This window comes from Lagopus leucura, unplaced genomic scaffold (genome assembly GCF_019238085.1).
Source record: "Lagopus leucura isolate 7727_CA_CO unplaced genomic scaffold, USGS_WTPT01 Super-Scaffold_100019, whole genome shotgun sequence".
NCBI lineage: Eukaryota > Metazoa > Chordata > Aves > Galliformes > Phasianidae > Lagopus > Lagopus leucura.
The window spans coordinates 7,512,704-7,531,847 of record NW_024962273.1 but is presented as its reverse complement, the minus strand read 5'-3'; the positions used below and the strand labels follow the sequence as shown (position 1 = coordinate 7,531,847).

At 37.9% G+C, this 19,144-nt stretch overlaps 1 protein-coding gene across 3 annotated transcripts in view; it reads right to left on the bottom strand.

Moving 5' to 3' along the window:
• Positions 1–9,557: 9,557 nt before the first annotated feature.
• Positions 9,558–19,144, bottom strand: part of DPP10 (dipeptidyl peptidase like 10) — a 350,176-nt gene continuing 340,589 nt past the window's right edge. For all 3 annotated transcript variants that reach the window (XM_042877726.1, XM_042877725.1, XM_042877727.1), the window contains exons 20-26: positions 16,660–16,854; positions 15,108–15,162; positions 13,257–13,356; positions 12,608–12,666; positions 12,454–12,526; positions 11,159–11,232; positions 9,558–10,212 (exon numbers count right to left, since the gene is read on the bottom strand). In XM_042877726.1, coding sequence (XP_042733660.1) covers positions 10,075–10,212; positions 11,159–11,232; positions 12,454–12,526; positions 12,608–12,666; positions 13,257–13,356; positions 15,108–15,162; positions 16,660–16,854 — 694 coding nt within the window. In that variant the 3' untranslated portion in view covers positions 9,558–10,074. The remainder of the gene's footprint in view (positions 10,213–11,158; positions 11,233–12,453; positions 12,527–12,607; positions 12,667–13,256; positions 13,357–15,107; positions 15,163–16,659; positions 16,855–19,144) is intronic.

Genomic DNA, 19,144 nt, shown 5'->3' with positions numbered 1-19,144 from the left:
TTATTAACATGCAGAAATGCAATTGCCAAGCTGTCAAGGCAATCAGTGAGGAAGAGATAATTTCTGCTTGAATGTGCTTTGAGTGCAATCATATTGTGAAGCGTTAACATTAATGCTTTCTGAGTTCTGTTGGCTTTTTTTTTTCTAAACTAATTGCTGAAGAAAAAAACCCACAAAATTATCAGATTTTCTCTTTTCCAAATTACTCACCACGCACCTTTCTGTTACATACTCTTTGCATTGTAACAGGTTGAGGAGTTCTGTTTATAAAGGACAAAGGGAGAGAGTATGTGCAGGAGGGAAGACGAGGAGCAGAACAGGCCAATTCTCTGGATATTTTTCTTTGGGTACTACACTTTGCCATAAAAAATAGTTTTTACTATTTATCACCTCCAGCAGAATTTTGGTCTGATGTTATAGGCATTCTGAGATGTATAATAAAGCATGATTTCATTCACGTGGAGGGAATGAGAAGTTCCATTTAATCACGTTCTTTTGAAAAACTTTGTGAAAATGCTTTCCCCCATAAACGTAACAGCTTCATCTGCCTGAAAAGAGGGAGGATGCACAGTAAACAAAAATGCAAATATCAAATCAATTAAAATAGAGGGAGTAAACTGGGAAGGGGCAGTGGTAGGGAGGTGGGTAGAATTAACAACTTCTAAGCATTTTCTCAGCTATTTAGCAAGAGGTGAGAGTGCTGCAAAGCTGCAAAATGAAAATACTCGTGGCAAAAAAAAAAGGAGCAAACAATATGGGAGTGTTATGCACATTTTATGTACAAGAAAGAAACGAGGATTAAAATAAGAGTGCTTTGGGTAAAAGGGAATTTTATGAACAGTGTGTAAAACTATGGCATCTTGAACCCTGCACAGGGTTATTTCCCCCAGGAGGACTATCGCTACTGTCATCCATGGAGAAATAAGGGGTTTTGTTGTTGTTTTTTTTGGCAGACAAACAACACTACTTTTCAAAGAAGACTCCTTGGCTTGCAGATCTTCTCCTAGCGTACTTAATGCATTGGAGCCCCCTTATCCCAGGCTTCAGTTTTAATCCAGAGATCAAGATCTTTGGGTACCCACACTGTAGTCTCAAGTTCTGACAGCACTGAATGGTGCCACTGACTCACGTTAATTTGCTACTCTTCTTGCAGCCTTTCCACAGATTGCCATTTGAAAGCCCAGTGACTAACAGGCCTGGATGACTTATTTGTGTACCAGGTGTCCGGCCACTTGACCTTTTCATTCATGTATAAAGAAAGGATTTGGAATCTGTCTTTCTCAAATCCAGCATGACTTACCTTCAGTCTACAAGCTCGTGTTTAGTACAGGTATTTCCTCAGTGCAACAGTTGGACATAAATGGCATGGCTAATAAATAAAACCTTTTCTAAAACTTTCTAAAACTTTGCGATCACAGTCTTGTTCCCTTGGAAAGAAATACAGCACAGATATTGATACACTCCTTCTTCAGAAATCTCACTTCCCAGGTTTTTGCCCTTTACCCGAAGAGAGGTGTAGTACTTCAAAATAAAAGATACCTTTCCAATTTCACTGCCTCTGAGGAAGTCGTGTCTTCTACACCCAACTCCCAGAGTTCTCTGGAGAACCAAGACACAGAGCAGGCACATTCAAATACAGCAGACAATATCACATGGAAGCACGGTCATCTTTTCATCCAGAGGCATTGCAACACCATAGCAGAACTAGATCACCAGCTCTCCGGCTCCTCACTGACAAGCCTCACTAGGTGATCATCCAACAAATTCTACTGTTAGTTCTTATTAATGCACTACTAAGTACAACCTTCCACTTCATAAGTTCCTTTCCAGTAATTTAGCTACAGCACGAATTTCTTACAGAGCAGCAACTGTGGAAAAACAACAACTAATTCCTTGTTTTTTTGTTTGTTTGTTTGTTTTCCTCAGCCCTGTTAATAGATTTTGTATCCGTGGTGCCTGCAATCGTGTAGATGCACTCCTTCATTGCCCAGTGGAGTTTAGAATTCTCTGCATCACTTTGAACAGTTACATGTGCCAATTCCCCTATTATACTATATAGTTAGAGATGCATAAAGAGACATTGATAGTCTGAGTAACCAATTTACTTAGATAGTCTGAGATGTGCCCGTCCTCCATTTGGATGTGTTTTTTTCACTTTCATGACATTATTAGAACTGCTTAAACCACTTTTGTTGCTGTATTTTTTTCCCCCTAAATTACCTTGTAATTTACTATCAGGAGTGTTAACACAGTCATTACATGTCTCGAGCAGCTTCTAGTTTTTGCTCTCTGCCCGGTTCACATTCCTACAATTCAACAACATCCAACTATATACATTTTTTCACTTAACACATCTTAAAATACATTCAACCGCAATTTTATTATAGCATTAAATTGATGCACTTGCTCTAATAATGTATAAATAATCAATTTAATGCCTTAACAAAGAAGACATAAAACAGTCAACTCTCTGTTGAGTGCACTAAGCAGCAGCGACATTTGGTAGTCATGCATGGAAACATTTGTACAAGCTTCATTTAGAGAAGGTGGCAGGTTAATTGGGACAAAATGCAAATGCAGTGCAGCATCCATAATCAGCAGCTGCACCACTACTATAGAGAAGCTTTTTCTGTAACAGCATTTCTGAGGTGTGCTCTTTTACCTTCCCAGGTGCCATACTCACACTATGGCAGTCACAGAAGAACAAAGACTGGTATATGCTGAAACACATCAATTGACAAAGTTAGCTCTGCAGATGGATTTAAAAACTTCTCGGCCAAAAAAGTGGATGCGTATCACTCAATTATTTTTATGTTCTCAAGCTGACTCTATTACTTATTCATCAAAATTGTAATAAATTGAATTGCCAGAAGAGGTTGAGATTGTTTTTACTTTCCATCCTTCAAGGGCTGTGAGGCTAGATATGGCACATACTCCAAATCTGTTGCTGCAAGACCCAAGGAAGGCTGAGCCTTTCCAGTACCAAGCCGTTGACAAAGATGAGTCCCTGCCAACAGGATCCAAGGACTCTTTGTATCACTGCAGTGAGAACCTCATGCAGGACATATACAAACAAACTGCAGGATAACTGCCGAGATTTGCAATTCCACAAAACTCCCAAAATAAATTCACAATTTGCACTCCCTGAAGACACTAAAAATCAATGAGTGTCATCGAATACTGGAATATACGTAGAGTATTTGTCACCCTTTGCATAAACACACAGGACATCATTACCCTTCAGGGCTATCTCACATTTATGTTTGCTATTAGTATGCACCTCAGTAACACGCACAGCCCCATTCAAAGTGAGGCACGGTAACACCGGGTGTTTGTGTGAAACCATCCCAGAAGGTTTACAAGTTCAATTAGGAAAAAAGCAATAAGCTGTGGCAGGGAAGAAAAGTGCTATATAGGCAGGAAGGCGTTACTTATAGAGACAAATCTGCTGGCATCACTCAATTGTCCGTGCCTACAGAAGGAAGCTGAATGTGATAGGAAAACAACCCTTAACAGAAACCTTATTCTTCTACTTTACAGAGATTTCTTAGTGCACTTTGGGGTGCAGTTGCAGTCACACAACCCTGCCTGTTGCATTTTAAATTGCTACTGCTTGCTTTCACACACACACCAATCCAGTTAAAATGCAAAACTATTAAGATGTACATAAAATTGTGACGTATCTTAGAGGCTCGGATAAAACACAAAAGTTTTGAAAACATCAGATTCCACTAAGAATGAAGAAAAAAAACAACATACCTGATTAATGCTTAGATACACCCTCTCGGAGCACTCAGCTTCTGGCTGGTTCCCAATGCAAGGCAAAGAATCGTAGAATCGTTGCAGTTGGAAAGACCGCTAAGATCACCCAGTCAACTCATGAACCCATTACCACCTTAGCACTAACCCAGGCCAACCACATGTAGTTTCCTTCCCAGCACGGTGAACGAAAGACTTGCACAAGACACCACAAAGCCAACCAAACACATCCTTGGACCCACTTCAGCCTTTTCCATCACCCACACTATCAACAGCCCCAAGGAGGTGTGAGAGAACACCTGGGAGCCAGCTTCAGCCACAGGTACCATCCCAAACCCTTCCCTTTAGAGCTTCCTGTTCCAAACAGAGGGGAAACAGAGACAGGCTCTCCTTCAAACACGCAGCTCCTTTCCTCTCCTCACTTTCCCAAAGAGGCTTTTGTGGTGCTGCTCCCCAGGCTGGGTGCTTTTTGCCTTTTCCTTATCTATGCCATGCAAAAGGAAACTGACCATTCGCAGGAGACTGATGCTGTCTTCTTGTCAGATGCTCTGTTGTGCAGTTGCACAGCCCCACAATTTTAGTTTGTGCTATAATTAGCAAATAATCACTGACATACCAAAGGAATTAAACATTCTCGTGCTATTCTCATTACACATTATTAAGACAGGGAAGAGTCTCCTCCTAATGCTGCTTGTGAGCCACAGTTTACTTTTTCCACTCAAGGTAAATAGCATCCTGCTCTGTTTCCCTACTGTGACGAGTTCTCTGTGAAGTAATGTGCCACTTATTCTAATTAGCTGAATCTCATGCTCTCCCACTTTGTCATTGTTGAGCTCTTACTTTATGTTCTGGGCTTCAATGCTTTTTTTCGGTCAAGAAAACACAGTGATTGTCACAGATGCTTTCTGAACAGTGATCCTTGCTGCAAAAAAACCAAAAAACCCTGCCTTGCCTCCAGCTCAGAAACAAGTTACTGAACCCAAAACTGAAGTATAAAATGAAGTGATAACATTTCATGCACTCTGCCACATGCTCCTTTTAAGCCTGAAAGTTCTGCTTAAATCAATTTTCCACGCTGCTTTTTCTTTTGTCTTGCTTAATTCTGATTACACCGCCAAATGATCTTGTTGTTTCAGTCGTGGTCCTCGGCTTCCCTGGGGTAACGTAGATTTCTCATACAATGAGCTGCAAAACCCCTTCAAATATACTGCTAGCATTCATTGTCATTGCGCTTTTACAAGCAACTGTTACAGAAGCAGATAAGCTCCTCTGTACAATTTCTATTCCAATTTAAAAAAAAAAATAATCAATCCATTAGCCTACAAAATGTAGTGCATAGGATACCTAAAAAGGAAGAACAGTTAGCTTGACAATGTAAATAGTTTTAAATGTAACAATTTGCAATATGTTTCAGAAGAAAATATTTCACAGCAACTGCCTATTTGAAGCATGGAATTAGTCATAAAATAGGAATTGTTAAATATATCAGAAATGTAGGATAGAAATAAAAGTTAAATGCAGGACTAAAAGTCCATAAGAAATCGTGTACTACTTCTTTCTTTGTATGTGCCAGGAAAAGAAATAGGTCCTTTAGAGAAAGGCTCAGCGCTGGGTATAGGACAGGACTAGCTGCACCTCCCATCTTTCTAAGTCCTCTGGACAACAGACAGAGGTCAGCATCTAACCAGACGGCTGTACTTGGAACTTAACACACAAAATACATTTTATCAAAACACATTCTTCTAATCGCTTTCCTTGGGGAAATACTTCCTGAGCATTTTCCTCAGTCACAATCCCTTTGCAGGTTTTATTGATAAGAAACTTTTCTTTTTCATTACATTTTTTGGTTTTCTGCGGTCAGGAAATCCAAAGCAGGGCTGTTAGCACTTCATGGGATATTGTAATTAAGAAGGATTGTACGAATGTATCATTCATGTCCTCATGGGGTATAGTCATTACAAAATCAATTTTGTTGTAGTTGAGTTAGATTTATGAAAAGGTAGGATATTGGATTTCTAAACTAATTACACAGGCAGGAAGTCTAGTTACAACTTAAATGGAAACTCTGGATCTCTTATACTCATGTGGTTTAAATTTCCTTAATTCTATCCAAAGAGTCAAATAGATCTAACAGCACCATAATTTTCTGGTGTCAATTTCCTTTTAGAAAACAGATATTTATTTTACTTACCATCGCAGAATTTTGCGAGCAGTGTAGGAAGCACCTGTGTTACACCCTGGTGAGTCAATCACCACCATCTGCAATCCACCTACCTCCTTTTTACCTCTTCCTTTTCTTTTCTTTTCAAAGATCCAGATACCTTGGAAGCTGCCACATCCCATGAGCTCCCGATTGTCAGAAGCACTCTTGAAATCATTCAAAGGGAAAAGAAGAGTGATCTTAATAGTGCTGAAGGATGCTTTGCAACAGATGCACCAGTAATCACTAGCAGTGAGGTTCTTCCTTCCCCAGAGGCAACAGAACTTACCCGAGGTAAACAAAAAAATGCTCAGAGCCCTGAATCTTACCTATGTGTTTTAAGGCTGTTCAAAAGGAACTTGTGTTCAGTCTCTCTGGGCCAGCCTTCTCTTTGCTCCAGTTTCTTCAGTGACATCTAATAGAACTGTAAGGAGGAATACTAGGTCACACCTTGCATCCCTTGCATTTTATTACAGGAGCCAACACTCAAAATTCCAGAATTTCCATGGAGAATCTTTGGCTTCAGATCAAATACTAGCTCTTCTGTCTTGAAAAGCACAATTTCTCAACTAAATAAATCTGACTCCACACTTGAAATAAGTGCCAGAACTGAGAGAACAGAGGTTATCACCTTCATTTTCAGACATGGGTGGATCTACATATGTCAGAAGCACAGGAATAACAAGCAGTTGGTTACAGGAAACCACAGTAAATATTCATCAAACTAACTCATAAATACCTCTGCTAAAAGATTAAAACACTGAATTTAGAAGTAAAAGTAACCAGCCTATTTAATTTTTTTTTTTTTTTTTTTTTTTTTTGTACTCAACAACCTGGGAAATATATTCCAACTAATGTACAGTACAACCAATTTTGCAATATAACTGAAGCTTCAATATGACTACAGTTTTAATAGATTTTGCAAGTCCTAACAGCAGAAAAAGAACACAAAAGTCAAGGATGTCAGATAAGCTCTAGCAAGCAATAAAGAGATCTGCTGATTCTCTAGGTTTCCATAAATTACTAGGTCTAGTCTAGTAAATGTCACAGAGTAAGGACAGCTGAATCAAAGAGTACCTTTTCAGTCCTAAAACAGTATTACAGTGCTTAACAATGGGTGAAGGTACAGAAAAATCTACGCTTTACATGGTATTTCTGTGCTGTATGTCCCAATCAATACTATTGATAACAGACTAATTAACGAGCGACTGCCACTTGCTACGTATGTAGAATCTGCCAGATAACCATAATTGTGCTGGAACTGAATGAAATACCTGAACTAGTTAGCAAGAGTAATAATAGTTCTGCACCTCCTCTTGCATCAAATCCTTTAGCTCAAATCAGAGGTTGCATCTGCAAATGTTTTTGCAGTATCTGCATTTAACTCACACTAAAAAGTCTCACAAAAAACAATATAGTTCTGATGCTTGCCTTTGTATACATATCTTTATATAAAAATATCAGTATTTGCAGGACAACAAATTAAAAAGCAGATTACACTTCCATACAAATAACCCACATTTCAGATAACACACACAGTTTAAGCACACTAGTAATCCTGGCAAAAGCATTCCTACAGAAGTCAAGTCTTCATGCCATCTTCATATTAAACTCAATTGATTAAAATGGGAGATGAGATGATGGTACAGAAAGAACAGGGAATGGTGGCCTGAAACAGAAAGGTGTGTGGGGGGAAAATGAAGACAGAATGTGTGCTCAGAGGTAAGGAACATACTGCCAAAGGCACAGGTCCAAGATAAAATGCTTCCTGAGCACATATATAACCTTATTGCTGAGATACAAACCATGTTTGTTTGCTTTTGCAAGACAACTAAAGGTGATAGGCATGAAATGCAGTAAATCTGAACACACGCTGGGTGTCTCAGGGCAGCAGCCAATGTGCGTTAGTTTGACTGGGCATGTGGCATGCTCAACACGTGCACATCGGCTGTGCTCCTTTGTGTACATTTAGCTGCAATTGGGAAAAACATCCCATGGTGTTCCACTGGATTAAGACCTCCTCTACAGTGCTTGGTTACGAAAATCATCGGTATTGTCAAGTGGATTTATGAAGTACAGTGTGTAATTCAGAAAATCACAATCTAGAAGTCTCAGTCAATACAAGATGTTAAAAAGTTGCTCACCTAGTAAAAAACAAGACTTGCAAAACTTCATCTTAAAAAACTCTTCTTCTTTTTTTTTATGGCCTTATCATAATACTTGACACATGTACTGTGTACAAAGCAAAGCCACTCTATGCGGTGACACCAGGCTCCAGACAAGTTGTCCTTGCATATTAAAAACAGATAAACGTAACTAATAAAGCAAGATAAATACTAAGCATTAAAAGACAGAGACTTTTCAGGGCACCATAAAACCATACCTTTCAGTCAAATTAATCATTTACGTCATAAAAAATGCTAAGTTGAAGAAAATACTCCAGAATGAAAAAAAAAAAAAAAAGAAAAAAAGAAAAAAAAAAGAAAAAAAAAACCAACAAGTAGAAAGCTTCAGGTGATTTTTGATTATGTTAAAAATAATCCCTATTTTTTCATAAAATATGCAGAACTTTGCAACTTAAATTCTATAAGTTACCTTCCAGAAGTTATTTGCTTTCTAATTTCATAAAAAATTAAACCTTAATTGGGTAGAAAAGCACCTGGAGCATATCCAGAAAGAAAAGAAATTTTAGCTATTCTCAGTTACGCTGTACAGCATCTGTCAGGAGTTTTCACACACTTTCCCAAAGATACCTCAAATTAAGATAACACTGCACTTGATTTCAGTGATTGGAAGTAATGTTTTGCAAATCCAAACTGGCTGTCTTGCCTATTTCATAGATCCATTTTCTACTGCTGGAACTCACCTTGGCAAATAAATGGATGTATGGGGGGGCTCACCTTCTGAACAAATACAACTTCCCTTGTCAGATCTTCCTTTGCCTTGAATGAAAAACATTTCATTTCTTTGAGATGCTGCAGAATCTAAATCCGGATGCAAGAGACGTAGCCCTGCAATAGGAATGTATGCAGTATTCTAGCTACGTGGCCACCTCGAGGAACTTCAGATCTAAATCTGAGACCAGATGGAAGAAAGGAACATGCACTATACAAAATAATTTTTCATTTGAAGAGTAAATTATTACTCAATGGCATTATACATTGTAAATAAATTTTCTTTATCTGAAATTATAATATTTATGTATCTAATTTACAGGTGACAGAGTAGCATATTCTAAAATTAGAATGTAACCAGCAAAACTAGTAACTACTATAAACAATACCGAAACACAACTCAAGTATACTTCGACGAAACAATGGATACATTCTGGACTGGGGAAGGTTTCAACTGCAGATGTTGTTCTAAATACAGCTGTTAACTGTGTCTCAAAAAAATTCTTCAAGCTCGGAAACATTTTCTGCTTAGGGAGTCTTGAGTATACACATAAAGACCAAGGATACACTACCAAGTAATTCCTCAGTGGTTACTAGTGGGTATAGTAATAATAGTAAATGTCAAAATAAAAAAAAAAAAAAAAATCATTTTCAATATCGGTGTACATGATGCAATAGACAGTATATCCCCTTGGAGCAGAAACTAGAGAAAATATCGTGCCCTTTATTATCTTTGTGGTTTCTCATGGGTAATAGACAGCAGAAGAATTGCACTTATTGTAACATTACAGTGAAGTGTTAGATTGCAGCTTACCTTTTAAAATATTAGTGGCCACAATACTTACGATAGGTTGTGCATTATACAAAGATGAATAAAGATGTGCATTTAAATGAAAAACAAGCAACCACTTACAGAACCAACAGTGAGGCTTAACATAACAAACATGCACTAACCCTACACTTATGCAAAACTATGTTCTTCCAGGAAACTGTAACCAACTGTTGACCTTCCACAAAGGTAAAGGCTTTGTCCCTTGGTAATGTGTCTGGACTTTGTAGTCGAATTCCAGTTTATTAGCTCATTGTCTGTAAGTGTGCTGTTCCACTGTGATATCCTTTAGCTGCCCTTGAGCTTCTGCAGAATCTGCAATCTCACAGTCACTTCAAGGTTTTATTGAGCCGCAAAGTAAGTCCCCTTCAGTACTACACAAATAGGCTTCCTTATTCATCCTCTTCAGGTTCCTGTGGTAAAATCAGTGTCTCCTCCTTTAAACAAGCACTAAAAAACCCAAGGATTGTGCTGTAAAGGTGATATTTGCTTTTCTCAGAAGCAATGTTATGACCTTCATCTGGGTAGATCTAGTAGAGGAAAAAGGAGAACAGCAAATAGTTTCTCAAAGGTCTTTCAAATATTTAGGGCTCTGATTTTCTCTCCCTGATCTTTAAAATGTTTCAGATGACAATAGGATGATGACATTAGTTTTATAGTATCGAGAAAAGGTAATAAAACTCAAAGTAAAATTCATTATCTTGGAATTTGGAATTAAAGAGAAAACAGCTGCAGTGAGCTCCGCAGAAGTGAACAAATTTATATTTACAGTCCCTATGCTTATACCAGTTTACTTTGCTGGCATTTTCAACAGTGTCCAAGCACTCACGTCTCACCATCATCAACAAGGACCAACTGCCTTGTATTTTTAGATACTTATTATCCTAGATTCATACAATTATTAAGGCTGGAGAAGACCACTAAAATCATCGAGTCCAATCCCAACCCACCCCCACCATGCCCACTAACCATGTCCCTCAATCAGACATTCCCCACTATTCTTGAACACCTTCAGGGATGGTGACTCTATCACCTCCCTGGTCAGCCTCCTCCAGCGCATCACCACACTTTATGAGAAGAAATATTTCCTAATATCTGATATTCTAGGTGTTCAGTGAAAAATCTTTTTATTTATATAATTAATTGTCCTCCCATCTCATCTAAAGCCCACCATTTTTCTCTAGCAGGTCGATACGGGAAGTTTTATCTCAAATGGGATTCTCCCAAGTGAGGCTGAACAAGATTTTGCATATTACAAAAAGTGTGTCTGAATAATAAAGCACTTAGTGGAGGAAAAAGAGCTGAGAAAGTCCATAACAGCAGTGAGAAACTGGGATGAAACAATGTTCTAGCTGCAAACAGTCACAATACTGGTGTGAGATACCGGTGCTGTGGTTGGAAGTGTCCTTTGTAGAAATAGCGATTGGAGGTTAAATGTTGACTCATGTTCACAAGAGGTGCCACAGCTGTACATACCTGCATAGTGTAATTAACTCCAGCTTTTATTAGATGCTTAATTAGTTCTGCTGAATGCTGGAAGTGGACTTTAGCTGCAAGACAACATTTGGATATTATTAGAAAAAACGAAGGCATATAAAATGTTGATCTGTTAAATAGCTTTGACTGAAAACATTTCCAGTCTCAATTATTGCCAGAACTGAGTAGCCCTCTGCCCAGAAATGCAGAGCCCAGCTAGCAAAAGCCACAGAGCACCTAACAGCGGGATTCTGGAGAAGAAGCTGGGACCCAGGAAAGCTGTGCTGAACTGGCACTGTGGAAGGCCTCCCCTTGATTTACACACATTGAGACAGATTAGAGTGTGTAAAACCATTCTGTTTGAACATCATGGCAGTTTATAATTGTGTCAAGGGAAAGCACATGAGATTTTCTACTGCTTGCACAAGGTTATTACAGCCCATACTTCTTCAGGTAATGGACTTTCTGCAACATATCAGCAACTTAATCTTTGTGTGGTGAAAACAGGCAACTTTATTACTGTGTCCTCCCCCTGCAGAGTGCTGAGTGGGCTGGGCAGTGTCAATGGATGTGGTATTAAATACGGGCAGCAGCAATCACAACCACAGTGCTGAACATCCCATGCTGCTCAGCCAGCCATCAGAATCCCAATTCTATCATTTGTGCTGCATCGAAGAGCATTCTTTAGCTCCACATCAGTTAGGAAAGTTCAGAAAAATGCACTGCAGATACATTTAAATCTCTCTTGATTGATGCATCCTATAATTCCATTTAAAGTGCTTTGAATTACTTTGATTTACTTACTCTCTGTCTTAAGCTACTGATGAAACTATCGGTGCTATTAAAAGAAACCCTGTAGACTTGGCTTCAGATGCTTTGGCACTACTTTGTAATTAATTAGCTGAAGTTAACTCCTCATTTGGTACCGTTCTTCACCAAACACACTGACAACTCTTTCCTCAGCTGCAGAATCTCTATGAATTTAACAATCCATTAAAAATGTATATTTTTCCATTAATAATCCACAGAATAACTTTCACTAGCAAGATGGTACTCCACAAGATTGAAGCAGATTACAACATGTAGCACCTGAAAGGTACAAACATTCAGCAAAGAAAAATGTCATGAGTCTAGTTACAAGTGACAACTGAAACAGAATATTAAAGATCCTGTATTTAGGATGAATAATGAGGAATAGAGGAATAACGTAACTCCAAATGGTCTCACTGAATGTTTGCCTCCTCTGCCTGTTACAATCTCTGACTCGAAATGCAGTTGCATCTGTGAATACTTACTGTCTGCTGTCCCATGAACTATTAGCATATTTGCTTCTTTTAAACCATGAAGATTGTGTAATACACTGGATGCCTAGTAAACAAACATACAGAAGCGTAAGCATATTCTGAAAGCAAAATTGCTGTTTTAAGTTACTTGTTTATGGTAACTTACCTGATAGGCATTTTCCTCTTTTGATGGAATACCAAGGTATCTTTCTGAAAAAGCTGATGCTGCGTAAGTAAAAAAAAATAAAAATAAAACACGAAACAACAATAAACTCTCATGAATTCATCAAAATTTGCTCCATTTTAAAATTCCTCAATTCTGACTTATAGCGAGGAGAAGATATTTATGGCATTAAGTAGAACACAAGGTGCTCACTTAAAATTCAGAATCTGTTAAAACACCAGTGTGGTCTGATTTCCTGCGCACCATAGCCCACATTCCATCACCTGTGCCAGATGCTTCACAGACAGCACCCAGTACCCTGTGACTGCATAACGACATGATATCCTAAGGAATTCTACCACTAACTTTAAAAGCTTCATTTTGCATTTACAATTGTGATTCAGGAATTGAATATGAGTTCTAAGGAAATGGGGAATGTGACGGAATTTCAGTGGAAATGGAAAACAGAACCCCTTTGACAAAAAATCTGTGGTGTTGCCAATAGTGCATCTGTTGTGTGTTTTGGTAACCCGTCCCCACGTGAGCTGTCCTTTCACTTAAAGTGAGGTAAGACTCAGCTGATATTGCTGCATTACCTCCCAGTTATGATGAATAAAAGATATCCCAAAGTTGAAGGGTGGGGAATACTCACCGTATAGCTTCATGTCTGTAATTGGTGCCACCACAGCTCCACATTTGAAAAGCCGCTCACTAGATTTCAGAATCATTGATGCAATGTAGCCACCGTATCCCTAAAAATGGACATACAGTTACTAAGAGATCTGAGAATTGTTGGGGGAGGGGAACAAAAACAGGTGACCAAAACCAAACAAAGAAGGTAAGGCGTTGGGGAACCTATCTGGGCTATCCTCTCTCCCACAGGAATTTCAGACCAGAAGGCTAACCCATCACTGTCCATATGCAGGAGTAGATTTAAGTCAAGAAAAATTTTTTTAAGTGGGCAGCAATGCCTTTCATAATTCAAAGAGTTTAAGCAAACAACAACTTTCCTCTGCCTCAGTGCTCTCTACTTTCTCTGTTGTCTAATATTCTGTTTGTATCTTTTCCAGTAGCTTCACAACACAGTTTTAATCCTCGGACAGCTATTGGCACATTATTTATTATTTATAAAATATATTTATCAAGAGCTTGGCTTAATTCTCCTAGGAATTTCTTTCCTTTGTGCTTGTGCAGTCACTTCCAGCCAGGATTTCCAGGACAAAAGATTTACACTGTGAAACCAAATTTTCAGAATTGCTTCAGCATGATGGTAAAGAAAATAATTCTCTGTCCTGACGTAAGAATATATGATCCCTCACTCACGGGCTGGATTTCTGCGGTTACCTAGATGACTTATTTTCAAGAAGCTGGTTGGTTGTGAAGTTCCAACATGGAAAAGAAGCAAACAACATGGATTCGTGCTGACTGTGACAGGAGTTTTACTTCCGTGTAGTTCCAGAACTTCTCAAAGAGCTCCATGACTGTGCGCATGAGCCCAGCATCATGGCAGTAGCATTAAATGATTCCAAAATCATCTTACTTTCATGCAAAGCCTATTTTTTTTTCATCAGTAAGCTCAATGTAATGCACAGAACAAAAGAAAAAAAAAAACAAACACTTTTTCTATCACACTGTGGTATACGGTTGAAAGGAAATGAATTTTAAAGAAGTATAATTGACTCTAAAATAAGCAGAGTAAAGATAAAATACAATTAACCCTACAAAGCTGCTAAGTATATCTATATTTATCCATACATATCCTAATTCCAAAACTGACTTATCGATTTTATGAATTTTTGTCATTTCAATATAACTCTGAGAGGTTAACTAGCTCAGAAAGGGTAAATTTCCCTGAATTCAAAGCAGTGCTGAAGCTTGTGAAATCCCCAGCTCTTGCTCTTCACCTGCACACATTTACACTTCTAATTTCTCCTTCTTTCTGAAAACAAATGCAGGTATGCAATCATCAGTAATATTTTGAAGAGGAAAAGAATTTTAGTTTAGCCTTTGGCAGATAAGCAGAACTATGTTTACATGTGTGCTCTGTGGTAACTGTGGCTTGTCATGTCACTGTTAGGAAACTGTTGAGTCTTCTTTTGAAAATAGAGGCAGCCAGAAGAATATCTGGATATAAAAGTTGTATTAGAAAGAAACAGTCAATTAACTGCAGCCCAAATGTGCAAGACCCAAGCTTTTAAAACACTAAGCACATATTAAAAATTTCTAATGAAAGCAGAAAGCAACACTCTCTCCTGCAGATTCTGGAAAGCAAATATAGCAGTAACAAAAAGCCAACCTGATTAACCTCAAATACCTATTCTGAGAAGAAAAAAACCCACACAGAATATAAAGTAAATTATGGCAGTTCATCCCTTACACACACACGGACTTCTTTTAACAAATGGAATTGTCTTAGGAAAAGTGTTAAACATATTTTCTTATGAACTGATAATAATCTCTTGAAGTGTCATGACAAGACATCCAACTGTTTTTTGCACATTACCTTTCCAAATATACTCAGTCTCTTAGGATCAATGAAGGGCTGTTTCAATAATGATCTGCAAGGAAAAAAAATACAGTCCTTTTTACTTTAATGAATCTACTATATAAAGAAAATTACTTGTACTATGAGGAATTGTTATATTTGTGGATAAGGCAGAAGAACAAATTACAGCAATAAATTGATATTACACTGAGAAATGTGATTTTATTTCAAATTTCTTCTCTGTATGGCAAACACATGGCATTGGACCCACCTCACCTAACTTTAGATACCTGGATTTGAGCACTTGTCTAAATTGCCCATTTATATCTGTTCCTTGGTCAAAAGCACGGAGAGAGCACTCTCAATGAGTCTTTCCTCCCACTTGCATCAGGCATTTCCCTCAGCCCAGGAGAATTACCCTCTAGAAATGCCAGGATCATCCACTGACTAGAGTTTAAATGACTTTCTTTGATCAGCTGCGAAATCTGCATGCAGACAGCTAAAGAAAGGTAAAATAGATGCAACTTCCTACGTCTAGATAATGAAGGAAATAATTAATTATCAAAGCAATTAATCAAATTGAGGCCCAAATCCACCTACTTTTGAAGAGACAAAAACAAAATGCAGTACTGGTTAAGGGCACCCTCCAATTTTCCCATGTAATGCATCCAAAAAGAGGACAGATGTAATTTAGTCTAAAACAGAGTATTTAAACAGAGCTCAGATGTCACAGCACATGAGATCTTCTGTGGCCTGCTCCCAGCGGCCCTTCTTGCAAAGGTCACTAGGACACTTGCAGGATGAATTGCTCTGCTCAGCACAACCCATTCTTGACTGATACAAATGTGAAGAGCTCCACCACTTAGGTCTGTCATACCATAGCTATACTCACTTACTGTTTGAAAGATTGATACTTTTCAAAGAAAATAAATAGCTGGTGTTAAGCCTGCCCTTATCATCCCTCGAGAATCCCCAGAAAATGTTCATCCAGACCTATTGGACTTTTGAACCCTAAGTAAAGATGGTTGCCAAGGCTGTGTGTGATTCATCTATAGAGACAGATGACTCTCTTCTGCAGCTGGATGGATTTACATCAGTCAAGGAATGAAAAATTCAATTGAGAAAAAAGTGGACGCTTGCCTAAGTTTTGATCTCATTTACAACTTAACTCCAGTTATATTGTACAACAACTTGAGAATGTTGTGGTGAGAATGAGAGCAGCATCCTATCATATAGATCTAAAACGTTATAAAATATTACAACACAAAAATAGTTAAACTTTACCATTCTTACTGTGAAAACTGAAATTAGGACAAATAGAAATTAGCTCAGAGGCCATCTTCTCTCAGATGAAGAGCTTTACCAATGAGAAGCACAAACAAATAAAGCAAGAATCCCTGATCTTTAACTTCGTTTTCATAATTAAAAGGCTACTATTTCAAAATCTGCAACTGCATTAAAAACAAACACTAATGGTATTTATTATACAAACAAAACATTCTGGGCAGTTTCAATTAAAAATGTTTATCAAGGTAGAAGCATGGTAGAAGAGAAGTTTGCACATACGTACTCTACAGCTGCTATTTGGTCCTTCACTTCCACTGATCCTAAGCATCGGTGCACCTCCTGTAGGATCTTGAGGCCTTGAAATCCACTCCCTCTGCCATCAAATCGAGCTATGATGACATTATCAGAGTTGACAAGCACTGAGTCCCAGTCAATGCGAAATTTATCTGTAACCAACTGGCTGCCTGGAGCTTCATCACTGCAAATACCAACACATCAGACACAAACGAAGACTATTGATAATGTGATGTGCTTTGCTGCTCTTCGATATTTTATTTAACCTAGATGGCAGAGTTCATTTGATTATGTAATACTGTTGAATTACTGTCCCTTCCACTGATACCATTCCATTAGACAGTGCTGCTGTCCCTGCAGTAGCAGTAAGCAAAATGACTTCTTGAACTTTATAACAACTAAGCTGTAGTGATGCCAATAGATGAATATGTTTTATAGAAAGAACCAGAAAATTAAATCAATGAGTGCTGCTTATAGGTTAAATTGAACAAAAAAAAAACCATAATCTCTAATGGCTAGTTTAGTTCTGAGAAGGCTCACATACAATTAAGTTGCATTAAACACAGAAAAAGGAAAATTCATTCAGTACCTTGATTAAGATTTTGTAGGATATATAATACTATTAAGAAGGTTGCCATGTTAAAAACAATAATTGCATTATTGTGTCCTCAAATGAATGTTTTGAAATTGTATAGAAGGAAGACTAAAGAACACACTGGAGAAAATTATATTTTCACCACTCAAATTCACAGCAAAGAATGGATGCAAGCAGGAATGATAAGTCTATTTTATGACAGAAAAAAAAGTATTGCAGAGTAGGAATGGTGGAAAGAATGGGAGAATGCTTTTTCTACAGGAATAATAAGCATTTTCCATTGAAGTCAAATACACTATTTCCCCCATATAAAATGACAGTTTTTAAAGGGAAGCTTGTCATTATTTTTTCCCCAAGAAAAACACAGAACAAGAGAGCAAGCTACTATGAAGCTGTACAAAATGCAAAATGCTTCTATGCAGACCGCATCCACCACTTGGATGCAAATTAAAACATAACAACTTCTGTGTTGGCCATATGGAAATAAGATTGGACAGTGTCTGCGGGAATATCCTACCTAAGGTGAAAGACATATGAAGACAGAAATTATTATTTTGCCAAAGAAGTCTCAGCTAAAGGGAGTCATGCAAACCTGAGGAGAGGAAAGAAAGTCTTGTATAATAACTACTGTATTTACAATATCATATTTACAATAGGGTGCTCATTCATTATCTTTTGTTGTTGTGGATAGCATAGATCACCTTCACAGTAATTGTCTTACTAATTAGCAAGTGTATGATGAATACATATGTTCATAAATTCAGTAGGATTTACCATGTAGATGTAGCTTCCATAACATGCACTGGAATATGGATTACTCAGCTGCAGAGTTAATAAAAATATTTTACACTTGATTCATCATTATCTTGTGCATCACTTTTACACATGGGTTTATAAAAGTAAAGGCAGGGTGTTTTTTGTTTTCTTCATCACTTCAGTTGTTGTCACACACAACTGCAACAGCTGTGAACAACACAAAGCAATTAACTAGGAAACACTGTCAAATGAGCTTGGCAGAAAACACAAGCTTCAGAAGTGTATTATCATTACCACTTGCAATAAGGGCGAGAGCAGAACAATTCTTTCAATTTATGGTAGTGGTACAGAGTAAGGTTTTCAGAAGCTGTCTACATTTGACAACAGTTTCACAGTTTCCACCACTGTTTCCAAAAGCAACAGCTTAAGATCAGCTGACTTTAAGCATCTCTAGCACTCCTTCTTGATTGGGTTGTTGGACATACTGCTTTTGGAAACAGTTTTCCAGTGGCTAATTTATTTCAAGACTGACCACATTAGTAGTCTGTAGCAGGCATTTAAAGCCATTTACACTGAGGTACATGTCAAAATTCCCATTAGCATCAGAAAGTTTCTTTACTCCTCAGCTGCTACTGTAAAATGATACTGATTACCTAAGGTGTGACCCTTTTCCACAGAGATAAAGCACTTATGCTGTATCTCTGTATGTATCATTTAGGCCCCACTGTTTCCTTAAATGAGGCTTCTACGAGGCATTAATCCTTTATGTAAATTTAAGCATCACCCTGAAAGGTCTGTAACAAAGCAGTCTCCTTACTGCAGAGCAGTAATAGATGCACACCCTGATTTGCAAAGTTTGTCCCGGCATTCCAGCTTTCTCTAAGGTCGTTTTTTGTCTTACATTCATCACTACTTACAAACTAATTACAATTAACTTCTACTCAGTGGTACCCTATTTATTGGTCCTGATTCAGTTTATTCTCCTGTTATGTGATAGCATATGTACCTACTTTTTCCTACTTTTTTTTCTTTTTTTTTTTTTTTTTTTTAATCTTAATTTCCAAAGTTCAGAGCTGCCTTGTTTGTGTCTTCAAGAGCAACTCCATTACACTTCTGGTTTATG